The following is a 23,657-nucleotide window of genomic DNA, read 5'->3' as shown; positions in this document are numbered from 1 at the left end:
TGGGGAGATTAATGTCTCTGTACTGACTGACATGCATGGCATTCCCTTTTGAAAAAGCAATGTAATACACTGTAAAGTTATATGTAATCCAATGTAATATAAAGAGGATTATGATGATAATAAAAAATAAAATTAAAAAAATATATGTTATTGATGCCAGCAGATGGCATAGTGGCTATACTGCTGAACTCCCACATGACTGACTGTAGTTAGAATCTCAGACCCAGTGACTTGAGTGCTGGACTCCCACATAGCTGACCGCTGTTCGAATCCCAAACCTGGTGGCTTGCTTCCTTGCTCCCTCCTCCCCTTTGCTCTGTTCCTCTCTGGTCAAATTAAAATAAAACAATAAATAAAGTTAAATAAAATATTTTTAAAAAAATAAAGAAAGAAAATCATGCCAGCTGTGTGTGTGTGTGTGTGTGTGTGTGTGTGTGTGTATGCCCAAGATCCTAGAGGGAGAATGAGGGAGAGGAGAAGGGATTGCAGTGTGGCTATCCCCCCTGGGGGGTAGTTTTCATGTTCCCTCTCACTGTCTCTGACTGTGTGTTTCTCTTTCTGGCAAGTACACATGCCCATTGGCATAAACCTCTCAAAAAATATAAATATATAAATAAAATAGGGACCAGCAAGTGGCAAGGTGGTTAAGGGTGCTGGATTCCCACATGACCAACCGTGTTTGAGTCCTGGACCTCGTAGCTTGCTTTCTCACTTTCTCTCTCTCTCATTCTCTCTCTCTTATGTCTCACTCACTCTGTCCCTCTCTGGTCAAATTAAAATTCATAAATAAAGTTAAATAAAAAATAATTCTTTAAAAATTTAAAAAATAAGTTATTTATGTTAGCATGTAGTTGACTTACTACTATATTAAATAAATTATTGTACATCTATAAAATATGCAGTTTAAATTGAAATAAATTACCAAATAATTACTTTATTGCTAGTTTTAATTTATGGTATATTGAAAAAAAAATTAAAAAGGTCTTTGGAGTCCAAGGGTAGGTAGAGTTCTATTATGGTCCCCAAATCTCCCACATCCTTATGTAGATACATTGTAAAATTCTCTCCCTTTGTAGGTAGGTAGAACTGTGAGTAAATTACAACTTGGCTGACTTTGAGATATTCAAAAATGAAATTATCTGGGTGAGACTGACTTGGTGAGGTGAGCCGTCAGTAGAGATTGAATCCTTCCTGAAGTCAGAGAGATTTGAATCATAAGAGGATCAGGTAGGGGTGGAGGATGCATGAATGAATTTGAGGGCATTTCCCCATCAACAACCAGAAACCAAGTGAGGACCTCAGCCATGTGAACTCTGTCCATGCACAGTGAGCATGAAGCTGCTCTTGACACACTTGAGACTCTCAGATGAGAACACAACCCAATAAATACTATGAACTCAGTCCTACAAGGAGCCATTCCAAATGTGCCTAATCTCTGATCAGAGACTGAGATATAGCAAATCTGTGTTAAGTCACTAAGTTTGGCTACATAGCAATAGAAAGTTAATATAGGTTCTCAATTATTTTTGAAAATATAAAGCTTCTAAGGTGAAAAGTCCTGAATTGCTTTCAAAGAGGCTGAGACACACTGCTGATAGAGGTTTCATTGAATAACACTGGCTAACAGGGGTATTAAGACTATTATACTCTGGTGTAACTTCTAAAATATTTAAACAAGAGAGAAAAGGAACTGGATGGTAAAATCTTCTAAAATTTTAGAGAGCACCACAATTTGAATACTGTATTAAATGTTGCAATATCTAATATGACATATCTATTTCCATAATTAAGAATATTTGAGAAGTTCATCTGTTAGCGCTAATTTTAAAAAGTCAACAGAAATAGAAAGAAATTAGGTATCAATCATCAGGTCTTAGGGTCAACCAGATGATATAATGGTTAAGGCTGCTGGATGCCACATGGCTGATTGTATGGTTCATGTCTTGAACCCAGCAGCTTGAAAACACACTGCACACATGTGAAGGTGTGCTCAAATCTCAAGTAGGGAGTAAAGAAGAGGGGATTGTGGGGATTATAGTAGAGTCAATGCCCTGAAGTGGGCTTCCTTATTTCTAGCTCTCCTTCTTGGTCTCTCCCTTGACAATGCACATGGCCCACAGTAAAAAAAAAAAAAAAACAAGCATTTGGGGAGAAATAAAACAAACATTCAGCTCGGCCATGAGAGCAACAATAAGCTCTGTGTCAACTTTCCCAACCACATTGACCACATGCACAACATAATGCAGTCCCCTGGTACAGATTTTGGTCTCTAATAACATCTCCACTAAAGGGTCCCAGGACTCCTTGGAGAACAGCTGATTCCATGTTCAAATAAGGAAATCTCAAGATGAACTTACAACATGCTGTCTTTATGAGAAAACAAGGATCATTTCAAAGATGAGGGAGGGTCGAAATGAAGAAACTATGCAAAAGAGACTCCCTATGGCCAAATTGTGACAATCAAAATTACAATCATTAATAAAAACGCATGCATGAACAGCAATCCATGATTTTGGTTGGAACACTGGTTCTGGAAAAAGTCACACATCCATGATGGCATCCAAAAGAGACAAATAACAAACTGATGGAGAAGCTCATAATCAGCAATGGAAGCCAATGAACAGCTAACAATTTACAAAACAATTGTGAGTACCAAGACAATTAGATACATGTGGAAAAGTGGATGCAGGATTGTTGTCCCCTGATGAAACTCCATATCAAAACCACCAGAAAAGGGTATGTGGTTTTTTGGGTATGTGGTTTTTTTTTTTTTTTTTTTTTTTTTTGTTGTTGTTGTTTTTGAATAGCAAGGCAGGCTTTATTCACTATTTCTGCAACAGGGGATAAATACTGAATCCTACTCTACTGAAATAAAAAATTGGAGGGTTTGTAACTGCGGGGGCAAACTAGTAAAAAAGTACTAGAAATACTAAGCTGTAGGTGGATCACTGGAATGTGCTAAGCACATTTAGTTATTACTAAATTTGTCATTTTTTTTCATTTATTTTTACATTTTTCCACAAACATTTACTTTACATAGCAAAAAATTTTAGCTCATACTCCATAGTATGTTAAGTTAGAGTCAGGAACACAGACTTTCTAGAAATTTGGAAGGATAGAGGCAGGCATATTCTTCAAGGAAGTATAATCCTAACTTTTTTTTTTTCCCCAAGTGTAGTGTTGTCTTGTGGCTAATGAGTTTGATTTAAGAATAAAAAGAGCCTGTAGTTAAATGTAAAAAAAATTAAAAATGAATAAGTGAATGAATGAATGATACAGAAAAAAAGAATAAAAGAGCCTCTTTTTTTGGTAAACATTGTCTTAAATAGACAGCTCTTGACTTTAAGTATAAATTCTTCTAGGATGGCAATGTGAACTGTAAACAGAGATACATGATTGAATGTTTAAAAGAAATACAAATTAGGGACCAGCAGTTAGCATAATGGCTATGTCACTGGACTCCCACGTAGTCGACCGCGGTTTGAGTCCTGGACCCAGTGGCTTAAACTCACACCAGGCCAAGATCCCGAGAGGAGAATGGAGGAGAAGGGATTGTGGTGTGGCCATCCCCCCTGGGGAGTGATTTCTCACTTTCTGCCCCTCTCTGTCCATCTGGTGAGCATACACGCCCTATAGCAAAAATCTCGCCAAAAAAATAAATAGAGATTAAAAATAAAATTTAAAAAATGAAAGTCTAAAGCACCATAAATATCCATCTAGAAGAGAGGAGCAGCAATAATTGGGCATCCCTTGGGAATTAGAGAGAAAAGTAAAAAGTTATCCTAGGCTGGCAGAAGCCCCATGTGCACCCCACGTTCAAGAAGTTCATATGTTTGTGTAAGTTTTTAAGATATTATTCCACATTGAAAGTGACCACAAGGGTGTTGGCTGAGAGTTTAAAATAGGTAAAAGGTAAATGCTTCTCATTCCTTCTCCTCATCACCCCAAACACTGGCTGTAATGCTGGAGTCTTCAAATCACAAAGTGATGTTCAAAGGTGATGGATGTGTGGGTGATTGGAATTAATGTGGGGAAGGAGGGAATTTACTAAGTTGAAGAAATATAATACAGAGAAAATTCATCACAAACTCAGCGACCAGGTCATTAATCATCCAAACCAGGGCAGTATTCAGAGTGATATGGACTCATTAATTATTCCCCTTGAAAACATCCTTCTGGAAGGTCTGTCTTAGGGAAGCAGGGACAGTGTTCTCCATGACTATGAAAACTTTGAGCTATTGGAGAATAGTGGTTACTCCTAAATTATCTTTGTGTTCCTGAAGAAGAGATTGTAGTACATGTTTAATTAATATTTTTTTATTGAAAGTCGAATTAATATTATTATCAAAGGCAGCTAATCATTCTTTTTTTGTCCTTTTCCTTTTAAATTCAGGTTTATAATTACTAAGCTGTGTATTTTATAAACTTTACACTGGTAAAACTACTTGTTTCTATGCATGATAATTTCCTGTGAACAATCAACCAAAGATTGTATATTAGACATGTCTGAATCAAATGGTACTCTGAACAATACTAGCATTGTTTTACTTTTCTATTTATTCATATTTATTATGAAATTCTCTCAAAGCCTTAACAGCTTATCTTGTACCTAAGAGAATAATCATCTCTTTTCAAGACAGTCATTATTTGAGAACACAGTATCTTCAGCATACATGCTATTTTTCAAGATCCTAATTAGAACTTTTGAATAGCCAGTGTATGGAATAAGAGTTATTTTCTGAAATATAGACATATATTTGTTTTTGAGCTAGTTTAAAATATTTGAGAACTTTAATATTTTAAAGTTTATAAAATATGATCATTAACAAGAAAAAGATATTTAACATTTAATCCAACAATCATACATTTTAACTACTGGGTCATCAGAAAAGTCATGACATATTTTTGCATAAAAAAATATATAAGGACTTTTCTGACAACCTAATAAGTCACATACAGAAACATGTCCACTATCATAGTGAAAAGACATGACATTTGGTTATATTTTTAACCTAAAAACCTATGATAGGTTATAGTACCATCGAAGGTGAATGCCACTGATTTCAGTAATTTAGAATTCCTCTGTACTAGGGCATATGTTTCTTGTCACTTACCTTGACAACTTGGTAGCTCTTCTTCTATGCTCCATGTTCCATTAGCTTGGCATTGAACCAGTCTTCGGCCCTCTAAATAATAACCAGGGCTGCAGCTGAGCAATACTTGAGCTCCATATTCATTCAGTGATCCCGAAACTAGTCTCCATATAACATGTTCTGTGAGCTGAGCTTCAATGCTAGGGCAAGGTACCGCTAGAAAAGAAACACACCTAATATCAGCACTTTTTTTCAAGGGATAAGATATGCTTATTTTCTTTCTCGCCAGCAGTGTAAGAGGGTTCCTCTTTCACCACACTCTCGCCAGCACTTATTTATTTATTTTTTAATCTTAGTCATGCTGACAGGAGTTAGGTGGTATCTCATTGTGGTTTTGATCTGCGTTTCCCTTATAATGAGGGATGTAGAGCATTTTTTCATATGCCTTTTGGCTATTCATATATCATCCTTAGAGAGTGATTTTTTTTTTTCAACTCATTCACCCATCTTTTAATAGAGTTGATCATCTTTTGGTCCAGCCACTGGGGAGAACAATTTAGAGATTCCTTAAAAATATACAAGTAGAAGTACCACATGATCCAGCAATCCCACTCCTTGGTGACTACGCAAAGGACAGAAGAATTCTTAATCATAAAAGTGCTTTCACATTGATATTTATTACAGCATTATTCACAATTGCTAAGACATGGAACCAACCTAAATGCCAACAAACAGGTGAATGGATTGAAAAACTGTGGCACATATACTCTATGGAATCTTATACTTAAGGCAATACTATGCAGCCATAAAAATCAAGACCATGGCTTTTGACAGAAAGCGGAAGAATATGAAAGATTATTATTGAGTGAAGCAAGCCAGACTATGGAGGAGAGACATTGTATGTCTCCACTTAATATATACTGAGTGTCCACACTCTGTGACTGAAACTGAATCACTAAAGGATATAGAAACACAGTAAATGGTTGTGAATACAAGATATAGGATGAGAAGAGGGTGGGTGAAGGGGTAGAGTCTGAGGAAGGACATTAAGGAGAAAAATAGAGAGGAATAGCATTAATGGGACAAAGAAATAGGGTATTATCTGTTGAAGGTAACTTTATAGTAGTATTAACTGGACTGGGGAGAAATGTACACATGTTGGAATATTCACTTTGCAAGCTAAATAATGTGATTGAATGTATAAAAGAACTTGAAATAAAATTTAAAATATATAGATAGGCTTATTTTCAATGGTAATGTCATGCTACATGAAACTTATCTTTCATTATAATGTAGATGTCATTATACCCCATTACAGGGTATCTCCCTACCTACACAGTTACATAGGCATTATCTCACATGGATAATGAATCCAATTGCCTTATTATAGATGCATTAGAAATCTTGCAGTCGTATTGAGATGTAAAGGGGAAAAATCACTTACACAGAGGTGTTTCAGTTTGTTTGGAAATGATGGATGTCTTTATCCAAGTATTAAATACATGCATATAAAAAGTTTACATAATTTTTATTTGTATATTCTCTGAGGAACCTGGAGTAGTAACTGTGTAATGGACAACCAGCTGGAATACTAATTTGCAGAAAGTCAGGTGTTCTCATTCCTTCCTCTATACAAAACACACATATTAGGGTACTTCAAAATAATTCATGACAGAAGTGATTAAAGTTCAAGTTTATTTTAGTGCAAAACTTTTTAAATCCATGCACAGTTATTCCATAATACATATTTCCAAAAAACTTTTTGAAGACTCTTTATATAACATATCTATATATTACTGGACTTATAAACATGCAAAAATACATAGGTCCTCTGTACTAGCACTGTGTAGAAAAATGATTAACAAGCCATAAAGACAATTATCTATTCATACTTTTAGGAAAAGACAGGGAATATAGTAGCTACTTATTAAGGAGCAATGCTAACAATCATAATAGCAATAATAGCAGCAATACTATTAGCTGTAATAGGGCAATATTAGTGGGTGAATATCAAGGGTTTGATAAAAATGCTAAAAAGATATGCACAGCTTCAGGTGTATTTGATCATATATTTCTGAAAAGTACAATCATATTTAAAATATATTTTATAGTTATGAACTAGAACCACTTCTATAAATATGAAACTTCATTAGCTAACACCCATCCCAAGCAACCACAAGAAAACCATCAAGAAAATTGACGAGATTGATTAGTAAGCCTAATAGAGGTAACTAGAGAAACCACAGTTGTTCAAAACATAGTAGTACAAATATTTTATGCTTGAATTCTATAGTTTGTTATAATTGAGTCAGACATAACCAATAGGTTATAGAATCTCATTTAGTCATTTCCCAGTAAATAATTTATACTATGTACAAATAAACTGAAAAAAATATAGACCTTTCTACTATTATTCTAACATTATCAATAAGGTTTAAAACATGAGAAAATATTGAAAATAATCCTTAGATTTATCTCATTTAGGTAACTTTGAGATAAAGCAATTACTCTAAATTTATATGAATATCCTAATGTTTTACCTATTGATATAAATAACATTTTTAGCTCTCTAGAATATCCTTAGAATTTCAGGCAAGAATGCAATTTCTGAAAAGTCTTTAAATAAAGCCTTTAGTTTTTTGTTTGTTTGTTTGTTTGTTTTTGAGAGGTTTTTGTTACAGGGCATGTGTGCTCCCCAGAGAGAAACAGAGAGACAGAAAATGAGAAATCACCTCCCACAGGGGATGGCCACGCCGCAATCCCTTCTCCTCCATTTTCTTCTTGGGATCTTGGGCATGTAAGCCCACACACCCAGTGTGAGTTTAAGACATGAGGTCCAAACCTTGCACCATAGTCGATTACATGGGAGTCTAGCGACATAGCCATTACAACTGCTAGTCCCAAGCCTTTAGCTTTTTAAATCCATAACTCAATTTGAGTTTCATTGCATATTTCAAACAAAATGCATTTTAGTTCACCAAAATGTGCTTCTAGAATTAACTTAATGGTTTTTAATTACCTGAACTATCTTGTATAAACTCCAGTTCTTTTAACAATGATTAAGAAGTTTTCTTTGAGCTAATATCATCTACAGCAGTGATTTCCGAATTTTCCACAAGTACATCTTTCTTTATCAAAATGGTATTTGGTGTGCTTAGTAATTCTCTTATTCTGGCTTAATTGTTTTCTTGCAACTTGTTCTCCCTACCAGGCCATAAACTCTTTCATTATAAACTCTGTGGATCACATATAATTATCATGTGTGGGTTCGTGTGCATCTGCACTTTGAAAAATAAGATGTCAAGAATATGTAACACAATAAAAAAAGAAATTGAAGAAATGAAGGCATATCCATAGAAATTAGGAAAACAAAAGTGAAGACTGGATTAAATACTGATGTTGAAGTTTTTCTTGCCCTTTGCTTACTGAAGGAAGAAAAGTATAAGTAGAGAGTCCCAGAAATTGGTATAAATTGTAATAAAAATATTATTTAATATTTTCAAAAATGGTCTGAGAGAGAGAGCATACAAAACCATAAATCTGAATAATGCCTGACATATATGGGTGATGAAATCTCAAATAACATAAACCTAGATGTGAGAAGAACATTTCTTCCAAGCCTTGATGAGAAAGACCCAGAAGTCTTTTTGTAAAAATATTTAACATCTTCATTTTATTTCATTTTTATTTACATTTGACCATTGTACATCTTTATAGTGTACAACATGTTTTTTCCCAGCATGAATACAGTACATAGTCACGTCAAAAACATTACCATATATATTATCATCAACAGATAATTTCATTTTTGTGTCTATTAAATTTGTTGTTTGTTTCTTAGATCCAGTATTCTTAAACTGTATCTACAGGTATGCCTGCATTTATACAAAAACAATACCAACACTTTGTGCAAATCAATCAACCCAGACTTGCTGCTGTCAAAAACTTGTCACAGACAAAGAAAGTCCTTTATTATCATAGCTCCATAGACTAATGTAGCCCATATCCTGTAACAAACTATGAGCTTTGTGGGAAAATATTGAACTCAAATAAAAAACAGAACGTTTTGCAATACCCAAATATCTACTCCATTCTCTCAATTTGCATTCTTACACTCACCCTAAGTTGTCTAAACCCTCTCTAACTCATTTACATTTTTCCTTGTCTTTGCATCTTCTCTGCAACCTCATCTAATTCCTCTATCTAGACAAACTCTTACTTTTGGTTAAAAAAATTCCACCTGGTTGCTGCAGGCCCTAACAGCCAGGAGGACTTGGCTCATCCCTTCCCTACTTGCCTTTGGACCACAGGTTTGTGTCTGGGGACTTTAAGATGAACTTGAGCCCCTCTCCACCCCATCGGAGACCTGTCAAGTGGCATTGCCAGCCACCAGGCTGCCTGTGGCTGCAGGCCCTACTGGTCAGTACCTGTGGCTCATTCCCCTACACTCTCCTTTGGACCTCAATGGGAAGAGATTGGTGAGGTTGATGAAAACTGTGTCCCTATCCACACATATCAAGTATGCAAAGTTATGGAATAGAATCAGAATTCAGCAAGAAGACATAATGCTTATTAATATATATGCACCAAACACAGGAGCACCTAACTATGTGAAGAAAAGGCTGCTAGAGTTAAAAAAAAAAAAAGACAGGGGGCAATACTATTGGATCTCAACACCCCATTTTCTCCTTTAGACAGATCTTCTAGACAAAAAATAGATAGAGAGATACAGGACCTAAATTATACTATAAATCAAATGGACTTGATAGATATCTATATAAATTTCCATCCTAAGATAACAAAATATACATTTTTCTCATCCTGGCATGGAACCTTTTCAAAGGTTGACCATATGATAGGACAAAAATCAAGCCTTCACAGATTCAAAGGCATAGAAACTATATCCAGCATCTTCTCTGACCATGATAAAATTAAACTAAATATCAATTTCAAGAAACACTCTAAAAATACACAAACACATGGAAACTGAACAACCTATTTCTGAATGACTTCTTAACTACTGAAGAAATTAAGTCTGAAACAAAAAAAAATGTATGGAAACAATGATAATGAGTACACAAGTTTCCATAATCTATGGGATATGGCAAAAGCAGTCATAAGAAAGAAATTCATAGCAATTAATGCACATAAGAAAAAGATGGAGGGAACCAGCAGTTAGCGTAATGGCTATGTCGCTGGACTCCCATGTAGTCGACCGCGGTTCGTGTCCCGGACCCAGTGGCTTAAAACTCACACCGGGCGCGTGTGCGTGCGTGCCCAGGATCCCGAGAGGAGAATGGAGGAGAAGGGATTGCGGTGTGACCATCCCCCCTGGGAGGTGATTTCTCGCTTTCTGTCTCTATGTCTCTCTCTGTCTGTCTGGCGAGCACACGAGCCCTACAGTGAAAATCTCTCCAAAAAAAAAAAAGAGAGAAAAGAAAGAAAAAGATGGAAAGGTGACAAATAGATAACCTAACATCATGCCTCAGGGAATTGGAAAAGCAACAAAAAAAAATTGCCAGGCAAAAAAGAAAAATAATAATAAAGATTTGAGCAGAAATGAATGTAATAGAAAACAAATGAACCGTACAGAAAATAAATGAAAGCAAAATCTGGTTCTTTGAAAACAATAACAAGATCAACATACCATTAGCTAGACTGGTTAAAAAAAAAAAAGAAATAAACCAAATAAATCAAATATGTGATGCAACAGGCAACATTACAACAGACATAGTGGAAATACAAAATATCATTAGAGGATATTATGAACAACTACATACCAATAAACAAGAGAACATAGAAGAGATGGACAAATTCCTGGATGCATATAATTTACCAAGATTGAATCAGGAGGACATAGAAAATCTGAATAAACACATAACATGCCATGAGATTGAATTAGCAATAAATAAACTCCCGACAAAACAAACAAACAAACAAAAAACAGCCTAGGTCTGGATGGCTTCACTTCAGAATGTTACAATTTTTTTAAAGAAGCATTAACCTCTATCTTACTCAAATTATTTCTAAAGTTTCCAAAGGAATGAAATTTTCCAAATTCATTTATGAAGCCTCAATCATTTTCATTCCCAAAACAGATAAGGACATGACAAAAAAGGAAAACTACAGACCAATATCGCTGATGAATATAGATGCAAAAATTCTCAACAAGATACTTGCAAATCATATCCAACGACATATACCAAAGATTATTCATCATGACCAGGTAGGCTTTATTCCAGGGATGCAAGGATGGTTCACCATACACAAGATCATAAATATAATATACCATATTAACAGAAAGATAAAACTATATGATCATTTCAATTGATGAAGAAAAGCATTTGATTAAATAAAATATCCTTTCATGATTAAGATTCTCAGTAAGACTGGTATAGAAGGGTCATTTCTCAACACAATAGAAGTCATATATGAAAAACCTATAGCTAACATTATACTGAATGGGGAAAAGCTAAAAGCTTTTTCACTAAAAACTGGTACTAGACAAGGCTGCCCCTTTTCTCCACTGCTTTTTAATACAGTACTGGAAGTCTTAGCTAATGCAATAAGAAAAGAGAACAATAAAAATGACACTCAAATATCAAAGAAGAGTTGAAAAGATCTTTATTCACAGATGACATCGTGGTATACTTAGAAGACCCAAAGGAATCCATGAAAAAACTTTTTGAAGTAAAGTGGCAGGATAGAAAATCAACATGCAGAAATCTATAGCATTTCTATATATGAACAACAAGTTGAACGAAGAAGAGTTGAAGAAAGAAATTCCTTTTACCATAGCCACAAAATGTATAATAGATCTAGGAATAAACCTAACTAAGGAAGTCAAAGACCTTTACAAAGACAACTATAAAAATCTTTTAAAAAGTATTGAAAAGGACATAAAAAAGTGGAAGGACATCCCATGTTCCTATACTGGAATAATTAACATAATCAAAATGGCAAGACTATCTAAATTAATCTACATATTTAAGATAATTTCAATCAAAATACCAGAGATATTCTTCACTCACAAAGAAAAGGCAATCATACGAATTGTCTGGAATCATAAAAGACCTCCTATTGCCAAAACAATTCTATGCAAGAAGAGTGGAGTGGGTGGCATATCACTCCCTGACCCCAAGATATACTATAAAGCTGTGATAATTAAAACAACATGGTATTGGCACAAGAACAGACAGGTGGACCAACACAATAGAATAGAGACCCCAGAAATAACTCCTCAAACTTACAGTCAACTGATATTTGACAAAGGTTATCAGTCAATTCCTCTTGAATAAATGGTGCTGGAAAAACTGAGTATCCACCTGCAGAAAGATGAAACTGAACCCCCATCTTTCACCATTAACAAAAGTCAACTCAAAATGGATCAAGTATCTGAACCTAAAACTTCAAACTATGAAACTACTGGTGGAAAATGCTGGGGAAATCATGGGAGACATTGGGGTAGGCAAAGACTTCTTAAATAAGACTCCCAAAGCACAGGCAGCAATCCCTAAAATAGACAAGTGGAACTATATCAGACTAAGAAGTTTCTGTACAGCAAAGGACACAGTAACAAGTGTGAATCGACAACCCTCAGAGTGGGAAAATATTTTTATAAAATATGCCTCATTCAAGAGACTGATAACCTCAATACACAGGGAACTCAAGCACCTTACTCAAAAGAAAAAAAAAAAAAAGGATTAACCCAACTAAAAGATGAGAAAATGAGCTGAATAAAAATCTCTTTAAGGAAGACATACAAACAGCCAAAAAGCATATGAGGAAATGTTCAACAGATTAAAACCACAATGAGATACTACCTAATCCTTGTCAGAGTGGCAAAGATCAAAAATATAAAGTGGTAAGTGTTGGCGGGGATGTGGTGAAAGAGGAACTCCCCTACACTGTTGGTGGGAATGTAAATTGGTCCAGTCACTGTGAAGAACAATATGGAGGTTTCTCAAAGATCTACAAATAGAACTTTCATTTGATCCATCAATCCCACTTCTAGGTATCTATCCAAAGGGCAGGAGAATGTTCAGTTGGAAAAGTGCTTGCAGGTCCATGTTTATTGAAGTATTATTCATGATCACTAAGACATGGAACCAATAAATATAATATGCAAATATTTAAAACATATATATACTTACATATAAATATGCATTATATAAATCAATGCATAATAATTGAACAAGGAATTATTTAGGAAACCTAAAGTGCTTCTGTTATATTCTTATTTTTAAAAAGTTATTCTCACATCATCAGTATTTAGAAAAAAAGAAAAGAGAACCAAAAAAACTAAATAATAAGATGGGGTGGGCCAGCAGGTGGAATGGTGGTTGAGGCACTAGACTCTCATATGGCAGACTCTGGGTTGAGTCTAGACCTGGTGGCTTGCTTTCACTCGCTCTTTCTCTCTATCTTTCTCTGGTAAGCACATGTGCCCTATAGCAAATTTAAATAATAATAAAAATAAAAAATACAATTAAATAAGTAATTCTTTTTAAAAATATGGTGTTAAATATAGATATATCCTATGTTTAAGGAGCTGCAATAAATGGTACATACAGAATTGAGTCATCACTTTATAAGGACATTTTCATTTCATGACATTAGACATATTAGGCTACTGAAATGAGATAAAATAGAGAAGCAGGCCCAGCTATGGTGGCACAGGTGGTAGAGTGCTCCTGTCTGATGCTGGAGCAATGTGGGAAATCCCAGAGTTTGGATCCCCAAGTCTCCCTGAGTATACTGGACGTTCCACTGGCAAACATATGACCCAGGCCTGCTGGAAGACTGGACGGAGGATCACAGTATGACAAGACCCCATCAGGGATCTCTCTCCTCTCTCATAAATAAACTTAAAATAATAAAAAAAAAGAGAAATATATGCAATAGTAGAATAACATGAAGCTGAAATTAAAAACCAGAGCAAGAATATGAGTAGAACATTGCAGAACAAAGGAAGTAAAAAATGAGCGAAGGGCACTTGGGAGAGGGGGAGGGAGGCCTTGGAAACAGGTTTTTTTTTTTTTTTTTGTCTGGTTCTCTGTTGTGCCCTGATCTGGCCCTGCCATCCAAAATCCAGCTGGAATGAGCATGTGTATCTCCCCAAAGACTTACACAGACAAAGTTCACTTACAGTCAGAAGGCAACATAAAGCTGCCTGAGTGACACTGTGCTGACATTTTAAAAGAAAACACTTTATTCTTCCTAACAAAAATATCTTAGACTAGAATTCATTTGGGTTTTTCTCTTGTACCTGTCAGATTCCCCAGCTACCTAGAGTCACAGGAGTCTACTACAGACATGGCTGCTTCCATGGACTTAAATCTATTTAGGGTTCTCTTTCTCTCTCTCTCTTTTGAGAAAAAGGGTCCTTTGCACAATTTATATGTAACTGTATGTGCAGTTTTTTTCTAAATCAATCCTCACAAAAACACTGAGACAAGAAATCTTCAGTGCATGTGTGTGGAGAGAGAAAGAGCTAATCAATGGGACATAATCATACCACAAGCCCTTCTCCATTTCTCCACCTTTCCTGGAGTCTGAGCATGCACAGACACAGTCTCTCTCTCTCTCTCTCTCTCTCTCTCTCTCTCTCTCACACACACACACACACACACACACACACACACACACATATGTGTGTGCATGTGCAAACACACACCTCTCCCCCCAAGCTTCTGAGGCTGGGATTTGAAAAGTGATTGGCCACATGGGACCTTAGTCCAATAATTAGAATATAGTCTGGTTCTTCTTATTTTTATGATTTGCACATCGTAGCTAAGTGGGGACCCAGGCTTATCCAATCTTGGTAAGACTTGCCATCCTTTATGTCTTAAATTGTGTCTCTCTGACCTGTCACTTCACCACTTGGAAACAATGCAAAAGAAAAAATATTTTCCAAATGACTAAAAAAAAAGCTATGCTACCAGACACAGTTTTCAGAATTATTAAGTCATTAAGAAAGTCATGACATATTTTTCTATGTTTTTCTGTACTGAAATGTGTCATGACTTTCCTGACAACCCAATAAATCAATGAGAACTCGAAACACACGAACATACAAATGTTATATCATAATAACAAAAAATATTTAAGAATGGCTTAAACATCTGGTCACTCTGGAAAATGCAGTAGAAGAAATGATTTTGTTAACAATTTTTAAATCAATATTTTTTAATGTTAAATTGAGTAAATTGACAGGTAAGGTTTAATAAAATTGAATATGTCTTTAAAAATTTAGGTGGCTTCATAGGAAGTACTCAACCCATCAGTTTACTATTTTATTCCTCACTCTTTTTAAAAATAGAAAATAGAGACTCTTTTCTATCACCTTAAAATAACTAACAAGAAATTATTTTCTTCTAATTTGACAAATTGAAGAGAACATTAGGTATTTAGAAGACTTTTGATGTGGTTAATGCCATTAACTGCTACTCGCCGACAAAATATCTGAAACTGGGGGAGTTATATGAACAGAAGTTTTATTTCATTCATGGCTTTAAAGTTCAAGGTCTGGGCTTCCCCTGGCTGTGTCACTACAAGGCAGCAGAAAGGAGCATGTGGTCTGTGTTCCATGTATTGTTCTGTCTTTCTCTCTCTCTCTCTCTTATTTATTTATTTATTATTTTTGAGAGATTTTTGGTATAGGGTGTGTGACCAGGCTGGAGAGACAAAGAAAGAAAGAGAAACAGAAAGCAAGACATCCTCCCCCCCGGCGGGGGGGGGGGGGGTTGGCCACACGACAATCCTTCTATTCTCCTCTTGGGATTTTAGGCATGCATGCACATATGCCTGGCATGAGTTCTAGGCTGCTGGGTCCAGGACTTGAACTCTGATCACCTATGTGGGAGTCCAGCGACATAACCATTATGACATCTTCTGGTCCCATGTCTCTCTCTTTCTTATTCCCTTTCCTTATAAACCCACCAAGAGAGAGTCATGGGAGCATGGCCCTGATTACCTTAATCCTAATCTTTTCCTAAAGTCCCACCTCCCCACATCATAACTGATGAACTTGCGCTCTCTTAGTTCTGCTTCAGTGGGTCGGCATGTGAATTCTGGGGGGACACATTCAAGCCACAGCAATTGTGTTGATACATTTTTGTACTAAAAATCCCTAAATTCTATTTCTTAAATCAGATCAGTTGAGAGCATAGACTACACATAGTTCCTGTGCACTGAATACACATTCAGGTCAGCAGTGGTGACCAGCGGTCACTCAATGCTCTGTAATGCTGAACTCATATGGGAAAATCCCAGGTTCAGGTCCCATGAATTTCCTGTGCATGACAGCCATGTAAGTAAGCATCTGCCTGTTAATCCAGGTTGGATGAGGATGGGAGTGAACTGTGGCATGGGGTTACCTGTATTTCTCTGTTTCCCTCTCTCTCTCTCTCTCTCAGAAGGAATAAATTAAGGGACCAGCAGTTAGCATAATGGCTATGTCGCTGGACTCGCATGGAGTCGACCACAGTTCACGTCCCAGACTCGGTGGCTTAAAACTCACACCGGGCGCATGTGCATGCATGCCCAGGATCCTGAGAGGAGAATGGAGGAGAAGGGATTGTGGCGTGGCTGTCCCCCCTGGGAGGTGATTTCTCACTTTCTGTCTCTCTGTCTCTCTCTGTCTGTCTAGCGATGGCATGTGCCCTATAGCAAAAACCTTTCAAAAAAAAAAGAAAAAAAAAGGAACAAATTAAAATAAACTTTAGAGGAAAAAAAGACATTTTCTCTGACCGATGAATACTTCAACACAAATATTTTGCATTTTATTTGAGAAAAAGATATTGGCTTTTAATTTTGCCATGAGTGATTCTAATTTATTACACACACATTCTGCCAGTGACAAAGAGCAAGTCTAACCATTGTTTTAAGATAGTCAGGCAATGACAATGTTGTCATCATAAATAAAGCCCTTAAGGTTCCCTCTCCTAAATTACAGACACTTTCCATAAATCTTCTGTGATATTCTAATCAAGCCTCTAGATTCAGGATGCAATTGTCTTTCTTTTTTTTTAACACAGAATTCTTTCTCTCCCATGCCCAATGTGGATAAGTGCTTTATCTTACCAAGTTTAGTTCAGGCACATGTAATTAGATTTGTAGAATTATGATTAGATGTCATTGGAGTAAAATGATTTAATCAGCATCATAACCATTCTTCGTAATCATAACTAAAGAGAGCTTTCTGCATTAACAAACTGTGCTGCTGGATATAGTAGGAAGAAGCTACTAATTGCTTTAGTATTGGTTCCTTGGAAGCCCACATGACATGACATCTCTGGGGCTTGGATAAATAATGACTAGTAAGTCTTTGGAGGCAACTAGCATATGGAGATGATGTGAACGCCTTTCAAGCCATCCACGTCAACACTATTCTCTAAAGAAACCTCCACAAAGGGAGCCAGCAGTTAGTGTAATGGCTATGTCGCTGGATTCCCACGTAGTCAACCGCGGTTCGCATCCCGGACCTGGTGGCTTAGAACTCATGCTGGGCGCGTGTGCGTGCGTGCCCAAGATCCTGAGAGGAGAATGGAGGAGAAGGGATTGCGGCATGACCATCCCCCCTGGGGGGGGTTTCTTGCTTTCTGTCTCTCTATCTCTCTCTGTCTGGCTGGCGAGTACAAGCACCCTATAGCAAAAACCTCTCAAAAAAATAAAAAGAAACCTCCACAAAGACTGATTCTATATCATGAGCTGCTGACTGATGAAAATAGGTTTTGGTTTTTCAAAAATGGTTTTTGGATTTTCATTTTAACCTCAGGCCTTAGCCAAATGACTACTATGAATTATTTAGACTAAGATATGAATTAATGAAGTTTTAAGTACTTCTAGGAAGTAATACATAGGCTCAACTGAGTGATTTCTTTGCCAGAAGCATCAATTGAACAGGTCTGAAAACTCTATATTCCAACTCCCTCTCTTTCTCTCTCTCCAAATTCCTGATTGAATCTAGACCTTCAAAACACTGTCATAGTCTTAAGGTTCCAGAATCTGTAGACTTATTTTTGTGACTGTGCCTTTTTCAGATGTGAAGTTTCAAAAACCCTTGGGAGATCAGGGCCGTCCCACCCAGTTACTTTGACACTTTAGTTTAATAGATAGACTGGAGCATAGTCAGACCCTAGAACATTTAAATTGCTAATTATTTCCATACAGAAAGTTCTTTAATTTGATCCTTAGAAAGAGATCAACATTATCCATAAAGGTAAATATAATACATGAAATCTGATAAAATAAGAAAATAAGACTCACATTAAATTTAACTCATCTACTTTGTGATAATGGCAAATAAGCTTCAAAATTTTTTTATAAATCTATAATCTCAGTTTAATACAAAAACTACTTTTTAAATTGCATAAAATGCCTGATTTTTTTAGTTACATAAAGTGAGTCTAGACCAACGCATGGAAAGGATTTTGCAAACAGTATGGATAATAAACACACAGATCTAAAGTAAAAACATCTAATTTACATGATTTCGCTTTCGAGATTTAATTCCAACAAATGAATCCACAGTATTTATGTGACTGACCCTCTCTGTCTAATGACTGTAATTTCAATTACTTTATTTATTTTCTTTTTTTGGAGAGGTTTTTGCCTTAGGGCGCATGCGCTCACCAGAAAGGCAGTGAGAGACAGAGAGACACAAAGCAAGAAATCACTCCCACGGTGGGATGTCCACTCTGAAATCCCTACTCCTCCAATATCCCCTTGGGATCCTGGGCACACATGCACACGCACCTGGCATGATTCCAAGCCATGGGGCCTGGGACTCCTACCATGGTCAACTACATGAGAGTCCAGCAACGTAGTCATTATGCTATCTGCTGGTCGCAATTTCAATTACTTTTAAAACATTCCTTAAAGCTTTTTGTTGCATTTATGTGTTTTGTTTTATTTTTATTTTTAATGAGGTCTCATAAGTTGCACATTTTTTGAGCATGTATTTACATCCAACACTGAGGCAGCATTAATCATTTTCTCAAACTAAGTATGTCTTGGTGGGGGCCAGCAGGTGGCATAGTGGTTAAGGCACTGGACTCCCACTTGACCGATTGTGGTTCGAGTCCTAGACCTGGCCAGTTAAAAATCATGCTGAGTGTGTGTGTGCATATATGCCCAAAATCTGAGGAGAATGAAGGAGAAGGGATTGCAGTGTGGTCATTCTCTTTGTGTGTGTGTGGGTGGGTGATTTCTCACTTCCCCCCCATCTGTCTCTCTCCTCTCCAGTGAGCACACACACACTATGGTAAAAATCTAACACAAATATTAAAAAATAAAGAATGTCTTGGATTTCTCTGAAGAAAAAAAATCATATACTTAAGCAATTTTTTGTGTATTTGCTAACATATTCTTTTCTAATTCCCCTAATGACTGAATTTTTTTCTCTCCAAGTAGTTTAAGTAAGACTCTGACAATGAGCTTGAGAGGAATTTGTGGATTATGATGAACATGACTTCAAGTTTGAACTATTATGAATATAACAGTGCCATGAGGACATGGCCAGAGCCACATAAAGTACATCATGGGACAAACTATATAAACTAGGACTTAGCCTCTAAGTCAGAGGCCATGTAGCTTAGGTAACTTGACCTAAAATTTTGTATGACTGGATGAAGATAACATGGCCTAGTCAGAACCTCAGTCCTTAGTACTTTGGAAGTAGGCCGGGAGAGGTCTAGGGACTGTCCAGGAGAACACGGTGAGAGCAACAGGTGCTTAGAGAAAGGAGTTGGCAGTGCAGTAGTGGGCGTGTGAGGGAGTCAGACAGTGGGGAGCTGATTTATGAGAAGACACATTCCTAAATTCACTGCCTGAATCCACAACCTGAAGTCTGACTGAAATACGGGAGACCATTTCTTGTCCTGTGTTCCTTCCTTCCCCGCAGGTTACAACAATACACTCCCACCACATGCTCTCACCCGAAAAGGCATTATCCAATTCCTGAGATTGCAAGTCTTAACTGACCTCATGTCCATTTAAAAAATACATAGTTAGAAAGGCATTTCAGATGTCTAACCGTATTTCAGTATATTTTTTCCTTCCTATAGTTACATATGAACGAGTTACCTTGTTACATAAAAGCCTTAATCCCAGAGATTAGGTGAGGTCATCACAAAACAGCTGTGCTATCTTGAGAAGGCATTCATACCTTTGGGTCTTAAATTGCCATTTATTTATTTTCTGGGTTTTATATAAGAAGTCAAAATTTTGATTCATGTATAATGCTTAAAACAGTGGCTGGCAGTGAAAATTCAATAATGCCAGATACGTAAATGATTTCAAAACACAGTTTAGTAATCTGATTTGCAAAATGCAAATCTTTGTAAAATTATTACATGAAGAAATATTATGTATTCTACTCTGAAAATAGGAATAATTGATAAAGATAATAACACAGGCGTTTCTTAGGCCATTATCTAAGAGACCGAGGGGCTAAGTATGCATTTCCAACTATTTTATATATACTATATATTATACACACAAACACATACATGCATACACATGTACAAACATTTATGCAGGTAATTCACTTATACGAAGGAACTTTAAAAAGTTTGTGGAAAAATAGAAATAAAGTATAAATTTATTTTGGTGCAAAAAATTTGAAATCCATACATAGTGCTTTTTTTTTTTTTTTGAAGAGGTTTTGCTATAGGGCTTGGGCGCTCACCAGACAGAGACAGACAGAGAGAGACAGAGAGACAGAAAGCGAGAAATCACTCCCCAGGGGGGATGGCCATGCCGCAATCCCTTCTCCTCCATTCTCCTCTTGGGATCTTGGGCACGCATGCACACGTGCCCGGCGTGAGTTTAAGCCAACGGGTCTGGGACTTGAACCACGGTCAACTATATGGGAGTCCAGCGACATAGCCATTATGCTAACTGCTTGTCCCCCAATACATAATGCTTTTGTAATTACATTTCAAAGAACTTTTGGAAGATCTCTCATATGTCTGCATATGTCTATATATTACATAAATATACACTGTGTTTGTATTATATATGTGAATGAACATACATATATGTTAATAGCTTGTCTATTATTGGGCTATTTACACATTATATTAGGTTGTGAAGAAAGTCATGATGTAATTTTTTTTTTTTTTGGACAGATTTTCACAATAGGGCGCGTGTGCTCGCCAGACAGACAGACAGAGACATTAGAGACAGAACGTGAGAAAACACCCCCCAGGGGGGATGGCCACGCCGCAATTCCTTCTCCTCCATTCTCCTCTCGGGATCTTGGGCATGCACGCACACGCGCCCAGCGTGAATTTTAAGCCACTGGGTCTGGGACGCGAACCGCAGTCGACTACATGGGAGTTCAGCGACATAGCCATTACGCTAACTGCTGGTTCCCATGATGTAATTTTCTATGTAAAAATTTGTCATGACTTTTCCAACAACCCAATATTATTTTATTCAGCATGACTTTGCTTGCTTTCTCTTTGTTGTCGTACATATGTATTGCATTTAATCATGCAACATTTTCATGGCACCTGACACATAGTAGGTACACATAATAAAGACTAACTTGCGTCACTAACAGCTTTAATCAACAAAGAAAAAAGTACTTTCCTATTGAGATTACAATTTAGTCTTAGTTTTTTATTAGGAGGTTAGCTTATTGGTTGTGTCCTCCTAAATACATAATACATAATGCATGTCCATTCATCATTTTGTCAAACTATTAAGTCCAATACATTAATATCAATAGGCTTCACTTGTTTATTATGTCACCAGCATGAATCATATCTTCAATGATCCAAATCGAGTTTCAGTAAATAACTACAATGAAAAGAAATGAGCCTCAAACATCTGCCTTGAAGATTTGTATTACAAGAAGAAAGCAAATTAAATCACAGTTATTTATTACAAGCTTCACTTTAGTAAACCTGGGGGTGAACTATACTAATTTCATTTACCATTTACATTTATTACTTATTTAGGATGAAGTACTTATCTCTTGAGATTCAGTGCACTGATCTACATATTATGGCAACTGTTAAAGAAAAATAAAACTATTTTATACCAACTTGACATACAAAGGAGTTAGACTTGAAATAGGATGTCATTCAAAATTTAAAAGTTACTAAATTTTCTAAGAGGTAAAGTTTTATGTATATTCTGTTCAATTTCTTTAATTTACTTTAAGTGAAGAAGGCATTCTCCCTCAAATAATAATCAAATAGATTTTCTAACCATTGAATATCGAGAATTTTAATGTAACATCCATATCTTCCATTTATAAAGTCTAAACAATGGGGGAAAATACTTACTTGAAAGTTTTACATGATATTTAGAAAATATTTGTATGAATTTTTCTGTTTTGTTATAAATGCTATATTTATTTTTGTAATACTGAACAAACAGTAGTCACTATCAAAATTGGCTTTAAAATGCACATAAATGTGACTCAAATCAATATAAAAAGTGCTTTCTGTTTATGCCATGAAGCCATATATATTTAGGAATGACTCAGTAGTATACTAACAGACTAAAGAGTTTTTAATTATTCCAAATGGGTTCTTGCTATCAGAATTCTCCTGCTTCAGCCTCCCCAAATTGCCAGAATTATAGGAGCATGGCACTGCATCTGGCCTTTAGACTGGACGAGAAATGGAACACATCCCTTCCATGTGGTCCCAGCCTGCAAAGCAGTTTCTTAGCACCACAAGCCACGCTGGCTGGTCTGAAGGTTCTTGCTCACTTCTCATGCTATAATTAGGAGGCACATGTATGAGGCCTTCTTGAATTAACTTAAAGGTAATGCTTCGTTGGTTAAAATAAAGAACCACTGAGACAATGCATCTGCAGTTCCAAAATAGCTAGATTATCTTCAGGCAAAATAATTTCTACATAGCATTAAAGGTCAAGGATGTATCCGTGCTGACCACAGTGTTTATAATGAAAACAATCACGTCCCTAAAAATATTAACAACCAACAGCATGATTGACTCTGTAGGACACTGGACAGTTCTTTTAATTAAGTGTCCAAATGATTGAAATCATATTAAATACATTTTGATAAAAGAGTCAGATTTATCATATTATGTTTAGCAAAATAAATAAGTCAATACATGTAAGAACATATTGTGGGAGACCTGCAGTTGGCGTAATGGCTATGTCGCTAGACTCCCATGTAGTCGATCACAATTTGAGTCCTGGTCCCAGTAGCTTAAATTCACACCAGGCACATGTACACACAAGATCCCAAAAGGAGAATTGAGGAGAAGGGATTGCAGTGTGGCCATCCCTCCTAGGGGGTGATTTCTCACTTTCTATCTCTGTCTCTCTCTGTCTCTGTCTTTCTGGTGAGAACAAGTGCCCTACAGCAAAAACCTCTCAAAAAAAAAAAAAAAAAAAAGAACATATTGTGGTATTGCTGAAATAGACAGACAGATGGAACAAAATAGAATACAGCAACAGACCCATGTAGATATAATTAACTGATCTGATGATGAAGCATAGGCAAGGCATCAAGGCATCAAAGAAAAGATCATCTTTTCAACAAATGGTTCTTAAATGGTTCATATATATATA

At 36.3% G+C, this 23,657-nt stretch overlaps 1 protein-coding gene across 1 annotated transcript in view; it reads right to left on the bottom strand.

Annotated features, from left to right (window-relative positions):
- CSMD1 (CUB and Sushi multiple domains 1) overlaps positions 1 to 23,657 on the bottom strand; it is a gene marked incomplete at its 5' end in the record, with an annotated part of 442,872 nt that overhangs the window by 96,256 nt on the left and 322,959 nt on the right. The window contains one exon of the mRNA XM_006163216.1: positions 5,115 to 5,309. Within this exon, the coding sequence (XP_006163278.1) occupies positions 5,115 to 5,309 (195 nt within the window). The remainder of the gene's footprint in view (positions 1 to 5,114; positions 5,310 to 23,657) is intronic.

This window comes from Tupaia chinensis, unplaced genomic scaffold (assembly GCF_000334495.1).
Source record: "Tupaia chinensis unplaced genomic scaffold, TupChi_1.0 Scaffold141517_1, whole genome shotgun sequence".
Lineage (NCBI taxonomy): Eukaryota > Metazoa > Chordata > Mammalia > Scandentia > Tupaiidae > Tupaia > Tupaia belangeri.
The sequence above is the reverse complement of the archived record's forward strand: the minus strand, read 5'-3'. Positions and strand labels throughout refer to the sequence as shown.